Genomic DNA, 17,186 nt, shown 5'->3' with positions numbered 1-17,186 from the left:
TCTGCCGTGGCCCAGACCGGGGGCCGAGCAAGAATGCACGTCGCTCGCCGCGTGCCCTTGGGACCACCGGTACACCGTGCACGGCATGCAAATCTTTCATGGAACTCTCTAGAAGGCCCTTTTCATTTGCAGCGCCGCGCGGCCACAGGCGCTGGCTCCGGGCACGACTGCACTCTTTTTCATTTTGTTTATTTCCCCACTAGGGCAGGTAAAGGAAGGCGCGCTCCCGCGGCGTTTCCCTAATCCAGCAGAGAGGCAATCCTCAGGTGAACGTGCTCTGGACTGGCCTCGGGTACGCAAAGCGCGCCGCCTGTTCGCCATCAGTCGCAAAGCGCACTAATTTATGCAAACTCATGCCTTGTGCGGTTTGCCTGAACGAACACGCGGACGCCGGCGGCTGCCACCCGCCACATCGAACAGTCCCAACGTAGGCAGGCATGGGCCAAGGTGCAAGAATTGGTTCGATGCAGCCCGAACGGTGAAAGGCATGTACTGACGGAAAAAGCCGCACCGATGAGCTCCTCAAAGTGAGTTCGGTACCACGCTCGTCGCCACATGTGCATGACGTGAAGCGTTGTCTTAACCATTTTGGCCTGTACACACCATGTCGATCGGGCAAGCAGCTGTGGTCAACTAGCACGTGTTGCAACGATTCATTTAAACTGTTAGCTACTCCGAAGCTTAGTGGAAGCCTGAGCCATTACCGACTCGTGTCGTTGGACAGCAGGCTCAGGGGTTGTGCCAATGGTTCAGAATTCAAAGCGGCCAAGACGAAATAGCATTCACTTTTCGTATTCCCCTTTGCCCGAAACAAGCTGGAGCGTGTTTCCGACGATTTGCGTTCTCGATGTGAGTGAAAAGGAGCACACAAGGGCAGCCGTCTCTTTCCCTTGATGTGATACGCCAGCATTTACATGCACAACGCGAAACGACTTGCCCCGCCTCGAAAATCCTCTCCTGACGCATCACTACTGCGAATCGCCTTCCTAGCGGATTACGGTTGTTTACATGAATGCGACGCGCCACTTCTCATTCATGTAAACGCCGCTTTTAAGTGCACAAATTTGACATGTGGGCGAGAATTTCCGCTGAGCTTTGCACGGCAACCGACTTACAGGATGCACAAAATTTCCGTACTTTTATTTTTACGTGAGAGCTGTTTGGCAAGGCAGCAGCAGCCATGGTCAGCAAAGTTCGGGAGGGTCTGCTTAGAAAGCTTCAGTTTGACGGAACACTCGGAGCACTTCAACCGAGACACACATATGACTTATGCTTCCGAGAATGGACCTTTACCACTCCTGTGTAAGTTGGCTACCCTGCAAAGCTCCACCGACCCCAAAAAATCTCGCACGCAGACGGTCCTACGAGAAACACTGGGTTCTCACGTTAAAAACCAGCTTCGGCTGTTATGCTGCCTGAGGTCATCATTTTTTTCCGCGTACTATATTCACAAAAATTTAGTGCTGTTGCGCCTTTGCCCCGTTTGTGGTAAGGATTTGCAGATGCACACAGAGTTATCTCCTGTCAAGAAGAAAACTTCATTCATTGTCCTTGGTGGTGAATTGATGAGACAAGGCTATTTATTCCTCCTCTATGCTATCCTAGTTTTCACATTTTACCAGTGGCCTCATTTAATTTCTTTCAAGTTGGTGCTGCTTTATGGGCGAAAGTTAACGGTGTAACCGCTCAGTCCAGGCAGAGTATTTTTTCCTTCTGTAACATCGGCTGAGTACCTTTGACTGTTTGCTGGTACCGAGGTTCCAATCCACCTAGGGCCGGTATTTTGTAGCGATGCCTTTCCGATGCTAATGCCTTTTCGCGCTTGGTCAGTGGTCAGAGCGGCGGTCCGCTCACGTTATCAACGATATCAACCGGCCGTAAGCGGTGGATGATAAGACTAGTATAGAATAAAGCATAACACATCGCTACAAAATACCGGCCTAGGGGCACAGCTCTCTCTCTCTCTCTGCTCCCCCCTCTTCTTGATGGACCCGTAAAGCGCTTTCGGTTTCCTGTGACGAACGCCGGTGGATATTGAAATGAGTAGGGGAGTGAGCTCAGAACAACTATGGCTGTAGCACGTACGCTTGTGTGCGGAAATTGTGCCGAAACCATCAACGATAATTGTCAATGCAAGCTAATAGCTCAAACAAGCGTTTTCCTTGCCGAATCCGACTATCATCCAACCACGAAAACGGCCGAAAGAGCCAAAGAAAGCCATTCGCTTTAGTAAACATCCCGAGGTGCCCAAAATAAATTGTGTCCCCCATTACGGCGTGCCTCATCACCAGAATACTGTTTTGGCTTGTAAAACAACAAAATTAAGTTTAGTTCATAATTTAATGTAATTTAATTTGAGGGCCATATCCAAGGAACCTGGTTATATACGGGTGAAACGTGAAAATAAAGGTGTTAGCGTACATGCGTGATCTAAAAAACTTTACCTATATGTATAGAGGGAGAGAGGGGGTAAGTCTACCAAGCCCTTGCCCCCGCCGGAAAAATGAAAATGAAGACTAGGGCAAGGCACACACTTTGCTGGTGAAACTGCTCATTATTATGTATCAATGCACTGCTGGAGGGTATTACCTTATGAAGTGGCCCTGGACATAATTTTCACAATGACAGACATTGCACTTTTCAATTAATATGGGCCATTCGGCACATATAGGTGTCGCCAAACGAGGCAGAGCGCCGCAGAGGGCAACAGCAATGGAAATTGTCACTCGAACACCTGAGCTTTCAAGGTAACAATCGCAGGCTGAAGAAGAAACACTGAATTATAACTATTTTCTTTAAGTGAAGGCCAATGCGAAAAGCTTTGAGGATAACACGGAAGACAGACATTGAAATGGCAGGCCACGAGACGACACTAATCCCATGCAACGAACGGCAGCGTCAGGCCCGCGGGGACGACTAGCCCGTCAACCGGCCGGACGTCCTCACGACATGCAGCGCGCGCCGCCAGGCCCCCAGAGACCACCGCGCGCCTTTCCGAAAGCGCTTCATATTTCACGCCATTCCGGCGCGCGGGCCGCGTAGCGGCCCCATTCATTCTTAACGAGTCCCCCGCGATAGTCAACATGCCCTTTGTACCTGCACCAGAAGGGCATTTAAAAACGGCAAGCAGCGCGTGCCATAGGCGTGCTGTTGCATATTTCAGGCTACCGCCTCAGGTCAATGATGGACGGCGATGTGGCACGTAGGCCCGCGTGCGTACGGCGAACCCTTACACTCACGCTGGAGGCCGTTGGCCTCCTCTATGCCATGGCGCTCTGCGTGGCCACGACTAATCGGACGCACCGGGCACCACCAACCTTGACAGTGGCACAAAATCATCCCATTGTCTGTTTTGAAACTCAACTGAATATGAAACAAGGGGCAGAAAGACTGCTAGAGCAGTAGCATCAGAATTAGTCTGTCAGAAACTTCATTTTATGCTGGCCATTCTGCACTAAAGCTATATTCCCTTCAGTCATTAATTTTGAAGGACTGCTGATAAACGTGTCAAAGTTATAAAATTTTTTTCCAAGGCACTACACTCCAGAGAAAGAAAGTCAAGGTCGTAAGGTGATGCTTTGTGTATTTTCTAGCGAGTCCTCATGCTTACAGAAAAATTAAATTTCAATTTAGTGTGCAGTCATTCATGTCAGGTTTTTTCATGAAAACTCACAGCATGTGAACAAAATTTAGTGTGCAGTCATTCATGTCAGGTTTTTTCATGCAAACTCACAGCATGTGAACAAGTTAGATATTGGCTGCAAGCATTACAAGAGAGGAAAAACGGTTACTTCGCCATTGCTAAAATAACGCACCATGCCGAACATCCCGTCAAACATGGTAGTGCCTTCATCAAAGTGGTCCCGTTGCAGCTGTGCTCAGTGCACTAACGCCAAGTAGAGCCACAGTGAGTACTATACAAGAGGTTCTATTTATCAGCAGCTCAATGTCCAGTTTCTTTCCTTACCACCGCTGGACAGAACAGGCAAAGATAGGTTGCATACACAAATGTGTACATTACGACTGAAGAGAATATTTAAAGTGAAAAATTAAAGAGAGAAAAAAAAGAGAAAAGAATTATTATTTCTTCCTCTCTTCTTTAAACACTAAAAACAGCCAAATTCCTACTAAGGTGCTTTCCTTGCAGTCATGAATTTTCTTCTGAATCAAACACACACACAACACCTGTCAACAAGGAAATTTGTGTTATTGGTAAGAAGTGTGTGTTGCACCACAATGTGCCAGATAATGCTTACCAAAAGCTGAGATAATCCATCTGAAACAAATGCACCTGTTAACACCAACATCCACATAGAGGGGAAAAAAAATAAAGCAAAAGTGTATTGTGAAAAGTGGCTAACAATAGAGCTGCTGCAACCTGCCATCAAGGAAGCCACATCTGGCCAGTCACAAAACATGACTATCACTACATTGTGAAACAACCTCATTATGAAAGCATCAGGCTGGCACCAAAAGAAAAATCTTTCAGCGATTTCCAAAGCATGCAAAACTGCAGCTAATGATTAAAAAAATGGAAGGCTATATTTTAGTATTTATTTACTAGAAATACTTTAAAAGCATGAAGGCATTACCGAAAGGAGTTGTTAGATACATGACTGACAAAAGAAGCATGCCTTATGGTAGTTTTGAAGCTGCCGGGGTCAGTAATAACAGTGATAGAAATGAGGAGCTCTTTTTATTCACTGCTGATTTTTGGAATGAAAGAGCAATTGAATAGATTAGTTAGACAAGATGGGACACCAAATTTGAATATGAAATCTATACACCAAGAAATGTACATAGGTCAAGAAAGGAGGTCACTTCCTAACAACTGATTAAGTTTCTGAAAGAGGCAGAGGCGAGAATATTTATGGTCTGAAGAAAGACTGGCTCGGGTAAGTGTTTTTCGTGGATGAAACATTGCCATGATAGGAATAATTCAATAGTATGAACCATGCAGAGCAATTCTCGACAGATTCAAGGGCTGTGATGAGTTTGATTGACTCTTTGACCAAGATGGTAGATGCATATTACAGTTTATGGCGAATTAAAGTTTTGTACAGGGTTAATTTTTAAAGATGAAGGTGCTCCGGAGAGGTTACAGAGAATGTAGGCAAGCGTTCGGTTAGCATTGCGAGTTATGCAGGCAACATGCATGCACAAAGACAAGTTTTTAGAAATATTAATGCCGAGCTATCAGTAAGACTTAGCAAGAGTCCAGGGAAGTCCCACTAAGTGTATACATGTGGTTGTCAGCGTTAAGGTGGTGGTGTGCTAAGTAAACACTAGCAATGCCTAAATTATGCTGCTACCAGCAGGTGATGCATGTGGCAACACAACAAATATTGTTTTTCTTGCCATAAATCCAGAAAAAATATTAAAGGGACACTAAAGGTAAATATTATGTCGAGCTAAAGTAATACATTATTGATAGAAAACATCTAAGGGGTCAATATTACCGAGAAGAGAGCCTTAGAAAGTGACAAAATGAGCCACCTTCTCTAAGATGGTGGCTCCACGCGCTCGCTTCACTTCTTCCTTTTTGAAATCTTCCCTTTTGTATCTTTGATCATATTATCACTTTCTCTTCTTCTTTTGTTGTCACTCCTGACAGCAGTTTAAAAATCACCGCCTCATGGGAAAAAAGCTAACTGCTTAGAAAACTAAAATATTGTTCTCCTCCTTCCCGTCCGATAGCGCAGTATGTCCGTGAGAGGCATGGAAGGTCTCGAAAGCGGCGTTTCAAACCATCGATAGAGCGCTAACGATGCTCAATGGGTGCGGTACGGAAAGAGTTAATGAGTTGCAGATAGGCATTGCGAAAGAAACAGTCTATATGAAGCTCGACATTTCTTGTACTCCACAGGACATTTTCATTGAGCTGTGTCAATATGACAAAGGACACCAGAGAATCGAACTCTTCCTTGCAATTGACAGTACTAAGTTGAAGTGCCGAACTTGGCTCACTGGAGGTTCTAATTGTTTGCTTGCGGTGAAGAAACATCCAAGAACACGATGATTCTGGTATTCAAAAAGGTGGCTGTCATTACTGCAGCTGCCTAATGCCACACCACCATTTTTAAAACACAGGGAAGCCAGACTCATCGCACCCACAAAAAAAAAAAAAAACGATTTTCCAAGAAGCTGGCCCCATCTAGTAGCGCAGCAATCACAACAAAATCTTAAACCACTGCCACTTGTCTGTGGCACTCAGCAGACAAAAGGACATCACTGGACCGGCGAGACTTGCCCTTGTATGGAAATTGGTAAGAAAACTCAATACAAATATGCATTGATTTTCGCTGCTATTCAACACAGCCATTGCTCAAGAGCGGCGTGCCTCTGAACAGATCTTCCAAGTTGGAGAGCTCAACACAACCAAGCAGAACTTGTCATATGCGCAATATAAACTGCTGGGGAAATTAAGTTTGAACTATTGGTAGCCGTTTTCTTCAACCCAAGTACTACTGCCATTACCAGTATGTGTAAGCGCTAAATGATAAAAACCGTGAAGACAGAAACAGGGACACCTACGGTATAGAATGTGTAGTATGCTTACAACTATGGTACTCATTACCAATTCACTCAGAAATGTGTGCTTTAATGCCAGCAGCAGCAGACAGTGAGTGCAAAATGTAAAATGAACACATGCTGCTGCTGTTGCATGAGGTGTGCATTGTGCCTTTCGCCAAAGTATACTCAGGAATGGCACTCAATGGTCTAAGCTTGGCTGTCTGGTACTTTTTGAACTTGCACTCATACAAAGCAACTTTCTCAGTTCACCTCCATCGAGGAACAGTGAAACAATTAATTATTATGCTTGCTTTTTTTAATGCCTGGTATAAAGGTAAAAATTATAAATTCAGTGAAAAATATTTGTACCAGACAATATGACCAAATTCAAGCGCAGTCAAGAAGTAAGATATCGGAATCATTAAGCCCAAACTGCATGAGAGCGATTTTGTGCGCGACGGCGATGAGCGACGGCTTCGAGCGACGAAATGGGCAGTCACGCGAACCGATCGCTCGATCGCTCCGGTTCTGAAAATCTAGAATTCGCCGCTCTTTGCCCGGAAGTGCTATGAGCGACTAGCCAATAGCGCGATGCCAGAACAGAATGTACATCAGTCAAATACTACCGATTGTCGCACGGAACAAGCAAACGACTAAATTTTAATACGGGCAAGGATAAGAACGTAGTTCAGGGCCTTTAGAAATATTTATGCTGCTCTTTAGAGTAAAACGCATCAACTTAAATTAATAAAGCACGCGTCACGCCATTTTCGGCGCGTATTTGCTGCCTTCATACCAGCAACACCGGGGAGAAGTCGCTCAAAGTCGTTGCTCGCGTGCTGTACAACTTCAAGGCGACGAGCAAACGCGACAGCCATCTCCATCGCGTCGCTTGTCGCTGTCGCGCACAAGATCGCTTGCATGCAGTTTATACTTTATTAATGTTAGTCAAAAGCTTTCAACGTGAGGGCATTTGATGTCGAAATAAATTTGACACCACTCTGATAGGCTAGTTATATAATTGCACTGTTTGAAGCCAATGATGGACATTGAAAGAAACTTTAATTAACGGTCCTTCAGAACAGTTTCAGACTGTCAAATATATCGTACTTTTGGTAACAGCGCAAAAGCAACACAGACAAAAGGAAGAAAAACATGACAACACGGCATGGCATTGGTGTGTTTGTCTTCTTTTTGTCCATGTTGATATTGCACGTTTACTACGATGAATCTTAACCAACTCGCCCACCTTGCTAGCTTGCTCCAGCATGTTTCACACATAAGCCCACACAGAAAAAAAGAAAAAAAAAAAAAGCACACGTGCTAAATAAAAATTCAGACAATAACACCATAAATTTGCATAAAAACCAGTCACTGCAATTCTGCACACTCTGCCTGACAGAAAATCTGCATGTTAATTTACAGATCACACAAAATTGCCCATTTCAGTCACACAGGCTTTCGCAAAAGTCGTAGTCACTCAAATACACACACAAAAGAAATATATACAGCTGCCTAGAATCTCAATTTTGCAAGTTTCTGACGCTCAAAAACATGCAGCTTGTAACTCTCCCTGTAAATTAAAAGAAAAAGGAATTAAAGAAGGGAAAAAAGTTTCGATTTTAGAATTTGTCAACTTTTACAAAATATTTAATAGCTTGAATCGAAATTTTGCTCCCATCAGCCACAAGAACTTCACATTTTAAATGCAACAAGTTTGGTCTATTTCCATCTATTTTGGGAACAGAAACATTCTGAAATTAAATGAATGTATCCAGAAGTGAGACAATGCCTACACAAGGAAGTGAACACAAACTTACCTGCTTTAGAAGGCCTACTAATGGTGTCATGACATCAAAATCAATGAGTGCATGACATGCTTCATGGCTAATGGCACTTATGTTCCTATTAAGAAAAAGACATAACAAAATGTAAAGCAGTCTGAACAGAGATGCCTCATCATTGTTAGAACCAATTGCACTCCAACCTTAAATACATGAGAGGTGCTGCACAGCTGAAACGAAATCGAAATTCCATAGCATCTGGCTTTGCTGCACTGCTTAGAGGTGATGTCAATAAGCTAAGAACATAAAGTGCATAAATGCACATTCAAAATTAAACAATTGTAGCACAACAGCTTCACGTTTGTCACACTTCACTGACCACACAGCAGGCAAGTCACTAAACAAATTATTCAGATGAAGTAGCCATGTAACTGCAAACCCTTGCTGTACAAGTTATCACATAGATCAGCAAACAGACATTTGAAAAAATCACAGGATGACTTCAGTGCCCTTATCAATTGGACATACAGTAATTTGGTGCAAATCATATAAATATGAAAGTCTTAAAGCCAAAGATGGCAATGGGTCCCTGAATTATTATATGTAGAAGAGCACATACATAGCATCGAAAATGGTCAGTACAAGTGAAAATTAAATATGCACAGTGTTACCAACAAAATTACAAGTGTCAAAACACAATGCCGTACTACATACACCAAATATATTGGAATGTAACAAGCAGAACATTTAGGAATGTATAAAATAAATCATACGGAGGGAAAAAAAGCTTTATTTCATGTTTAAAGGTCCGCAAGGATCATGACTTAGGCAATTATGAAAGACAATTCAATAACTTGATTACAGCAAATGAAATGTCATTATTCATAGACATCTTCATTTGACATATTCATACATATTCAGACATATTCATAGTTTGTTTGTTGGCTTCTTATGATATGATCAATAAAAATCGGGCCCCTCGGTTCCCTTTCTTCTCGTTCATTACATAATGAGGGCTCGAATCCGGCAACACTGATGCCTTCAGGTAGCATATGTGGGTTTATTGGCCAGTTGCCATCATCCAAAAAGATCACGTGCTCGTGACGCCTGCGGCAGAAAGGATGTTCCACATCCGCCCCTAGGTTTGCGAGTGGTGGCGCTGGCTAACACTCCCAGAGTTAGTTCTAGTTGTAAAAAACATAAATACCCCAGAAAGTGGATGGGAAAAGGGCTCCGCGGTAGCTCAATGGTGAGAGCATCGCACGCGTAATGCGAAGACGTGGGTTCGTTCACCACCTGCGGACAGCTGTTTTTTCATCCATTTTCAGTTTCATTAATTTATCATTTCTTTATTTCAATTAGTAAGTAGAAGTAATTTCCCCTATGTCGTCCTTGGTGTCATTGTTTGTTGGCTTCTTATGATATGATCGATAAAAATCGGGCCCCTCGGTTCCGTTTCTTCTCGTTCATTATTCATAGAGACATTTAAGCAGAACACAAACTACTAATCATAAACATGGCGCAACTGGGATAGGCAACTTGTAATCTACTGAATAAGAACGTTGAACAACTTTAACAAGCAACAGAACAGCAAGATTAAAGCTGAACAAGCTCTTACAAACCTAGTGATTTGCTTTAACCATATATTGCATAAATGTTTAGTTTCTTGTGAGAAAATTAGACAAGCTTTTGTTCAGGCTAGATATGCCCAAAGAAACCTTGATTTCATAAAGAAATGCATGATTGTGATTTTATTAGCAAAAGTTATCGAGTATCACACGTGGTACACCATGAAGTTAAGGGTACAGTTTGTGACCAAAACAGAAGGGCATTCGAAATGCACAAAGCCAGCAAAAAATATCTGAGCCATTGAAAAAACTTGAAACTTTGCGGTAAGAAGCTGCATTTAGTTCAAATTTATTTTAATTTTGACGATGTTATCCTTGATTGACAATAGTGAGGCTGGAACCTTTCCAGCACTTCCCTTTGTGCATTTTTTTTTTCATAATCTTTTAGAGACTGATGTAAGCCAGAAAAATGCCTTCTTGCTCTTGTACCGTGAATTCTTTGTTGCGGCTGTTGTCAATAGCTCTTGGAACACGGTAGGCCCCACTCTAAGTGTATTGTAAACTTTGCTAGCATTTTTCATTTTTCACATACTCATGACAATAATGATGCTAAGAAATTGTTTAACTTATAAAAACATATTCTGCCACAAAATTTGTCTTCCTGCGAAGAAACAAATTTGGCTCTCTACCACAAAAAAAAACCCATACCGTATTTACTCGAATCTAACGCGCAATTTTTTTTCCGATAAAACGGGCCCAAAAATTCGTGCACGTTACAATAGAGTATGACCCTAAATCTCCATTGCCATATCGCCATCAGCATTTCAATATGACCACCTCGTACGCGCTTCGAGCCTAGCTATTCTAGCCACCACAGCCTAGCTGCCCTAGCTTCCTTTTCCTCCATGTGCTGTAATACATGTGCTTAGGCATTTAGACTACCATCTGTCTTCCCGTTTTCCTGCGCTTGCTCTATCAGCATGAAGTGCCGATTTCATCACGATACTGCATTAAAAAGGAAAGTGATCATGTGTGCGGATGGAAATCGGGCTGTATCACGGGCATTCGAAGTACCCGAAAGTTGTGTGCGGTACTGGCGCAAACAGAAGGAGAGCATTTTCGCCAGCAAAGCAACACGGAAGGGTTTCAGTGGACTGAAGCAGGACGTATTATACGACGATCGACTTCGGTGATACGATCACCTTGGCCCTATCTTGAAAGCGATCTGCAATGGGGACAGAGTCCGCCACACGCTGTGTTTTCACCGCTTACAGTTCACACTGAAATGAGAGGCAGCACGAAGGTCAATTCGCTGGCTGCTGCTGCTGCACTTCCTCACTACAGTGTGTTAACAGTGAGTTTCCGCAGTCATCGAGTGAGTGGCGACTGAGCTCTGCAGCCCAGCAAGGCAGATTCTTCGCAGTGATGACAGGCCAGGACATGTCCATAGCAAGTGGTGGGCTGTGGCTGGCGCACCCGTGGTGCAAGTTCCGCAGGTGGGGTCAAGCGACTTGTCGATGTATTGGGCTTTGAACGCAGGCGTGACTGCCGTGCCGGTGCGTAGACGGCGGAGTGCCACGCGTTCCCGGCGTGGAAGCCCAGGAGGGAGGGGGTCATGGCCTTCGGGCAGAAGCGCTTGTAGAGCAAGCTTTCTATGCTGTCGGAGCTGCAGGTGAGCATCGACAGCGTCGACATCTTCTGCCGATCGAGCTGTGACGGAAACGGGGCAAGGAGAATAGGGGGTGGGTAAATATGCTCCCCGCGCGAGCGCGTCCGCTCGCTCATTCCCTCCTGCGCCCATATGACTCGGTGTCCAATAAATGTGCAGCTCAGTTCCCTTGTGCCGCAGAAGTGTTGCTTCTTCGTGGATGGCGGTTGCCAGTGGGTGTGCGTCAATCTTGTTAAGTTCACGAATGGCGTCTTGCGAATCCGTGTAAATGTGTAGAGGGCGGTGATGCTTGAGGCGGCCATATCTGGCTGCCTGAGCAACCTCTAGAATCGCTTGTAGTTCTGCACCGGTCGTACTTAATTGTGTGCTATGAGTAGTTGTTGCTGTGTTGCTGCCGTCGCTGTTCGTCCAGGCAGTACTGACGTGATTATGTGAAACAGCAGCATCTGTGTAAATGCATGGAGCTGTACTATCGTTGAGGATGGCTCTGCGGTGATGGTAACGCCTCCGACTTATTTCATTTACTCCCACGTTGCTTGGAAGGGGGTGAACAATGGCGGACATCACGGGCAGCCACGGCGCCGAAGGTGTCGGGAGAAGAGGAGCTTGTGGCTTCCGACCGACCTGGGCGAGTATTCTTCGGCCTGAAGACGTAGCGGCTAGCCTCAGCACCTGGGCACATCTTGCGTCCTCCCTTAGTTCTTCAAGTGTGTTAATTTGTGAATGTGTTCATGTTCGCTAGTGCGCGCGTGATGTCACGCTTGTTAATTTAGTTGGTAAGCAAATGTTTACAAGTTTATACGGCCTGATAAAACTACTATCCTTACTTCGTATAGCTGTCTACTAATTCGCTATCGCAATCGATGCTTCGCCTTTCGGGTGAAACTGCGACTTTCTTTATTCATCGCAACTTTAGTGCATTTGGAGTAAATCTTTGCTTTTCCAAATGAGAGAAAGTTGTATATGTGTCTGAAAGCATGAGGTGCGCGGTACCGCAAAGGGCTTTTTTTTTTTGGTCACGGGAAATGGGTGCATGTTACAATCGAGGGTGCATTAGAATCAAGTAAACAAGGTAACTGCATGCTGCATCGTATATAACACAGCAATTAATATTTGCCTTGCAGAACCACCTGAATGCCTATCTCTTTCAACACATTACAGTATGGTAATAAATAGCAAACAAACATGGTATTTTTTGCGTACTGATTTCAGTTGCAAAAATTATCAAAATAAGCCCTTTATTTACAAACATTTTGGATGTTATGTAAATTGGTGCTCCCATACATTTTTCAAGAAGAAAATAACTCGGAAATTGTTTGCAGAGTTGCGGTCTCTGTGTATTTCATTGCTAGACATGATAAAGATGCTGGCTAAATATGTAAGATTTTCTTTCTTTGACTTTAATAAGTTTCAAGTTTTATCTGTATCATATATGATTCACGACATGGTAAGGGGTTAACATTCCAATGTAACACTTGGGCTATTGAGGACACTGTCCAAACTAATCATGGCCATCCATGGCTGGCAATTTACTACCCTACCCCCATCTGCCCACTGCTGTCCGCTGCTCAGGTGTCAGCAGACTGCGCTGGACAGTTACAGTGCGGTCAGCAGTCATTTCCTTCCCTTCCATAATTTTATTTACCATAATAAACAATCAATTACTATGGCTGGCAATGCGGCCAATACTGCTGCAAAATGCAGCTGCCACAGCTGGGAAACAAGGCCATCACCTGACATGGAACAAGCACTATGATAATGTCAAACACTAATTTATCTCTGTATGTGATATATATATATATAAAGAATCTGCAGTAACAAATCTGCCCAATAAATGTTTACATGGCATGCACTAGCATACACGTCGTGTTGGCTGATTGCATTGGCTAATTGAAATGTCCATACACTTAGCACATGTCATGGCAAAAGTGTATAGAAATGCAATGCCCCATGTACATAGCAAAATTATAGGTCACTTACCGAAGCGCTCCAGCAATGCAGTGTCGCACAGCAGTGTTCTTGTCAAGCAGGAGTGGCGCTGCTGTTCGTATAACTGATGCTTTCAGAAGTGATTCGCAGGAGGCTGGGTCTCTTGCAATACTGGCCATAACATTTGCTGCGCATTCTCGTTCCTCCAATTTACTTCCTTGGAGCTACAATAAAAGAATGCACACATGAATGACAGGAGATGATGCAAGGCCTCTACAATATGTTGCACATAAGTGCAACAGAAAACTGGTTTGATGCAGTTTTTGTTGATGATCACATATATGTAGAAATGAGGAATTTTATTTCATTACTTAGCACTGAAAAAATACTTTTTCAAAAAACTAAATGCATTTCAGAACATACAAATATGTTGCCAGAGTGAGCTCGATTCCAACTATTGGCTTTATTCTTTAACTCAGCATGTATGGAATCCTAGGTATTTTTAATAAAATCCCCCTAGATATTTTTCGTTAAATTTTTAGGTATTTTGACATGTTTAGTTATTGAACATAAATAACAAGGAAGCCTGGGAAGATTATTTACTAACAGGATAGGAAGCTTTCGAAGTAGCGTCCCCAAGTGGCTTTTTTTCACCCAAAACCCCAATTTCCTCTTGCATTTTTTGTACACTCAGCTGATAGTGTACGCCAACTTTGGGTCCCCAATTTATAAAGCTCCCCAATGTTTCCTAACATCAGGCTTCCCTCCATATATGCTGAACATGCATGTGACATCATAACTCCCAAGAATGGCTGTACAGAGGTCAAGACACTTCTCTAGAACATGCGCCTGACGGCAAGCAGCTGTCAAAGCATTAGGCAACCAGCAGGATGAGAGGAAACAAGGCATCTCGTAAATGTAATGGCCACATCCACCTGGTTTCATACCACGTGTTATCGCTAATGTTGTCAGCACAGTCCAGAGCATGTGATCTGTGTATTTTAGACAAGTGTCTTGACCTCCGTACAATATAGTCATGCAAAATGCACAGCAAGCAAGCACGTACACATCATGATCAGAAGTGTGCATTAACTGAGCATGCATCAACTAAATACGAATAACAACAAAGTAATAAAAGAGCACAGGGCAATATGCCGCAAGATGTCTATTAAACACTGAATTGACAGAATGGTAGCTTGCTGGGCTAGTCGGATTCATTGCAACTTGTGTAACAGTGCGAAAAATAACAAGGAAGGGACGACGATAGAGACAGAGTGAAAAGAGCGCTGACTTCCAATTGTTTATTCTACTGACGATGCTAGGCATATGTACACATATGAAGCGTCAGCAAGAAAGGAAAATCAAGGGGATAAGGAAAGAACATCAGTCAGCATGAATGGCACAAGGTGATATCAACATGGACCCAATCGCCAACCATCTAAAAACCGTAGTTCTTCCTTAGTCAGTGTTAGTGATGTGCTCACACACATTTCTCCCGCATGAGCAATCTTAACCGCCTCAATTATTTCTCTGACGCACTAATCTTTGTGTCGAGATACAATCCCACTTTTCTTGAACTTAGGCTTTCATGGCTTGGTACGACAATGCGTAGTCTTATCACCACATTTACGGCAGTGTAACCCAAGATGGCCCTGACTACCGTCACTTACATTCTTGCTGTGCTCTCTTAGTCTGGTGTTTATGCATCTGCTAGTCTGTCCAATGTATTCGCGTCCGCGGGCCAACGGCACCCGATATACGACACCCACTGAATTCTATTCATTAGTATGATTAGCTCGGCGTGCCCATTCAACTTTCTGTACATGACGCTCATATGGAGTTAGTTACTTCATGAACAAGCCTCTCCGATGCAGCCGCTGTGATATAACCAGTCATACCTGGCTCCTGGAGCGAGTGCACCACAAATACACACTTACCTGTCGCGCCCAGCGTAATTATACTGCACGCGAAACTTGCAAGCTTCCGCTTCACTAGTGTCAAGCCAGTGAAGCTTAAGCACGCAAACGACATAAGCGCGCGAAGGCTAATCGCCACATTTGTCACAGGAAACGGACAATGCTCTGTGCCACGTGCGAGCACCCAGCACACGGTAAACACACGTGAACTCTAACTAATGAGCGCTTGTGGGGCTTGAGCGCAAAAGCAACAGCCGTCACTTGCCGTACACTTGTCTTCCTTCTCTCTCTAGAACTTGGCGATCAACAAATCACCAGGTGTAAAAGTATTTCGACACTACTGCTCTCTGTTTAGAGTGCAGGCTGCCAGTCACACAACTAAAATTTCACCAGATACAAACAGTGAAAACTGAACCAAAACCAGCAATTGTCTGACACCAATGTGTTTTTAGATACCACGTGCAAAATGTAACTCGACTCTTACCATGTCGCACAGTTCCTCGACAGAGCTGTTGACATCCGTGTCCTCAAGTATTACCTCCTCTTCCATGTCACGAGCCGATGGCATTCCAGTAGGGTTGTTACGTCGGGACGTATGTTTTTTAGGTTTTGCCTTGCCCATTTGGATCGGCGAATTTTAAATCAGCGAACTTAACAATTGTGCAGGTTTAGTCACGTCGGCTCACATGAGTGCTGGCCGCGGCCATGATTAACGGAAAAAAAAAAAAAAAAAAGATAAAGACTATAACACATACGTTGCCAACATACAACTCACCTATGCCAAATGTGTCCACATCGTACGCCCCAGACCTAACGACAACTCCCACAGAGTAATAAAACAATCTCAAAGGCCATGCTTTTCGCTGTATAATGCAGGCGCCAAAAGTGACAAGTGGCGCCATGGTCGCCATTTATTTTACCATAATTACAATCATAGTTTTAATTAATTTATAAATAAAATATTTGTGATTAAACTTTCTTAATAACAAATGATGTTCAAACAGTACCTGGTTCAAAACATGGCGGCCACATAATTTATAGCACTGCAGTACGAAAAAAGCATGGCCTTCGAGAACTACGTTTCTTAAGCTGTTGCTGTGGGATGCGGACACCGATGTTCTTAGACGTTGGCGGACACAGCGAAATAGTTTCAAGTATTTTAATAATTGTACCGTCCTCGGTAAACTCGTCTTGGAGTTTCTCACTATAATGTAATATAGTGAGAAACTCTATGAACAAGACCCTCTGAGCTCGTAAGCCATGGTGGAGCCGCAAACGGAAACAAATCCGAGAACAAAAATTCACCGACGATTACGATACTCCCTAATGCGAAGTTTGAGCGCAGCTATATGCGTGTTTTAATTTCGCGATATACTGAGGCAAAAAATTTGTGAGAGACATGTAGCAGAGTCGGCAATCGTCGAAAATCTCATCTGCGGGTTAAGCGCATCGGCTTTTATACATGACTCGTAGAAGGCTCCACTGTAATCGCTGGGGCTGCTTGGCTTCCAGAAAGTACTACACAATTCACGTCGCGCATACAATCAAATTACAAAACAATCGCAAACCATTACAATCGAAACAAGCGCGAACGAGACCAAACCAAGCAAACCAACGCGACGATCGAGTGCTCGGGCGAGTCCGCTTGATACCAATGATACTGAACGGGCCGCTCTTACTTATATCAACAACTCGAAGCAAAGGCAAGTGTTTTAACATAATAGTTCAGCGGAAACCTGCTAGGTGGAGAGAGGTAATTAAATGGAAAATGAGACATCCACCCAAACGTAGCAATTGCTACAAAGGA

At 43.7% G+C, this 17,186-nt stretch overlaps 1 protein-coding gene across 1 annotated transcript in view; it reads right to left on the bottom strand.

Moving 5' to 3' along the window:
• LOC119432426 (HEAT repeat-containing protein 3-like) overlaps positions 1-16,115 on the bottom strand; it is a 50,597-nt gene extending 34,482 nt beyond the window's left edge. Inside the window, exons 1-3 of the mRNA XM_037699596.2 lie at positions 15,864-16,115; positions 13,515-13,687; positions 8,334-8,418 (exon numbers count right to left, since the gene is read on the bottom strand). Of these exons, the coding sequence (XP_037555524.1) occupies positions 8,334-8,418; positions 13,515-13,687; positions 15,864-16,001 (396 nt within the window). The 5' untranslated portion in view covers positions 16,002-16,115. The remainder of the gene's footprint in view (positions 1-8,333; positions 8,419-13,514; positions 13,688-15,863) is intronic.
• Between the last annotated feature and the right edge of the window lie 1,071 nt (positions 16,116-17,186).

Source organism: Dermacentor silvarum, chromosome 1, assembly GCF_013339745.2.
Source record: "Dermacentor silvarum isolate Dsil-2018 chromosome 1, BIME_Dsil_1.4, whole genome shotgun sequence".
In the NCBI taxonomy this organism is placed as follows: domain Eukaryota; kingdom Metazoa; phylum Arthropoda; class Arachnida; order Ixodida; family Ixodidae; genus Dermacentor; species Dermacentor silvarum.
The sequence above is the reverse complement of the archived record's forward strand: the minus strand, read 5'-3'. Positions and strand labels throughout refer to the sequence as shown.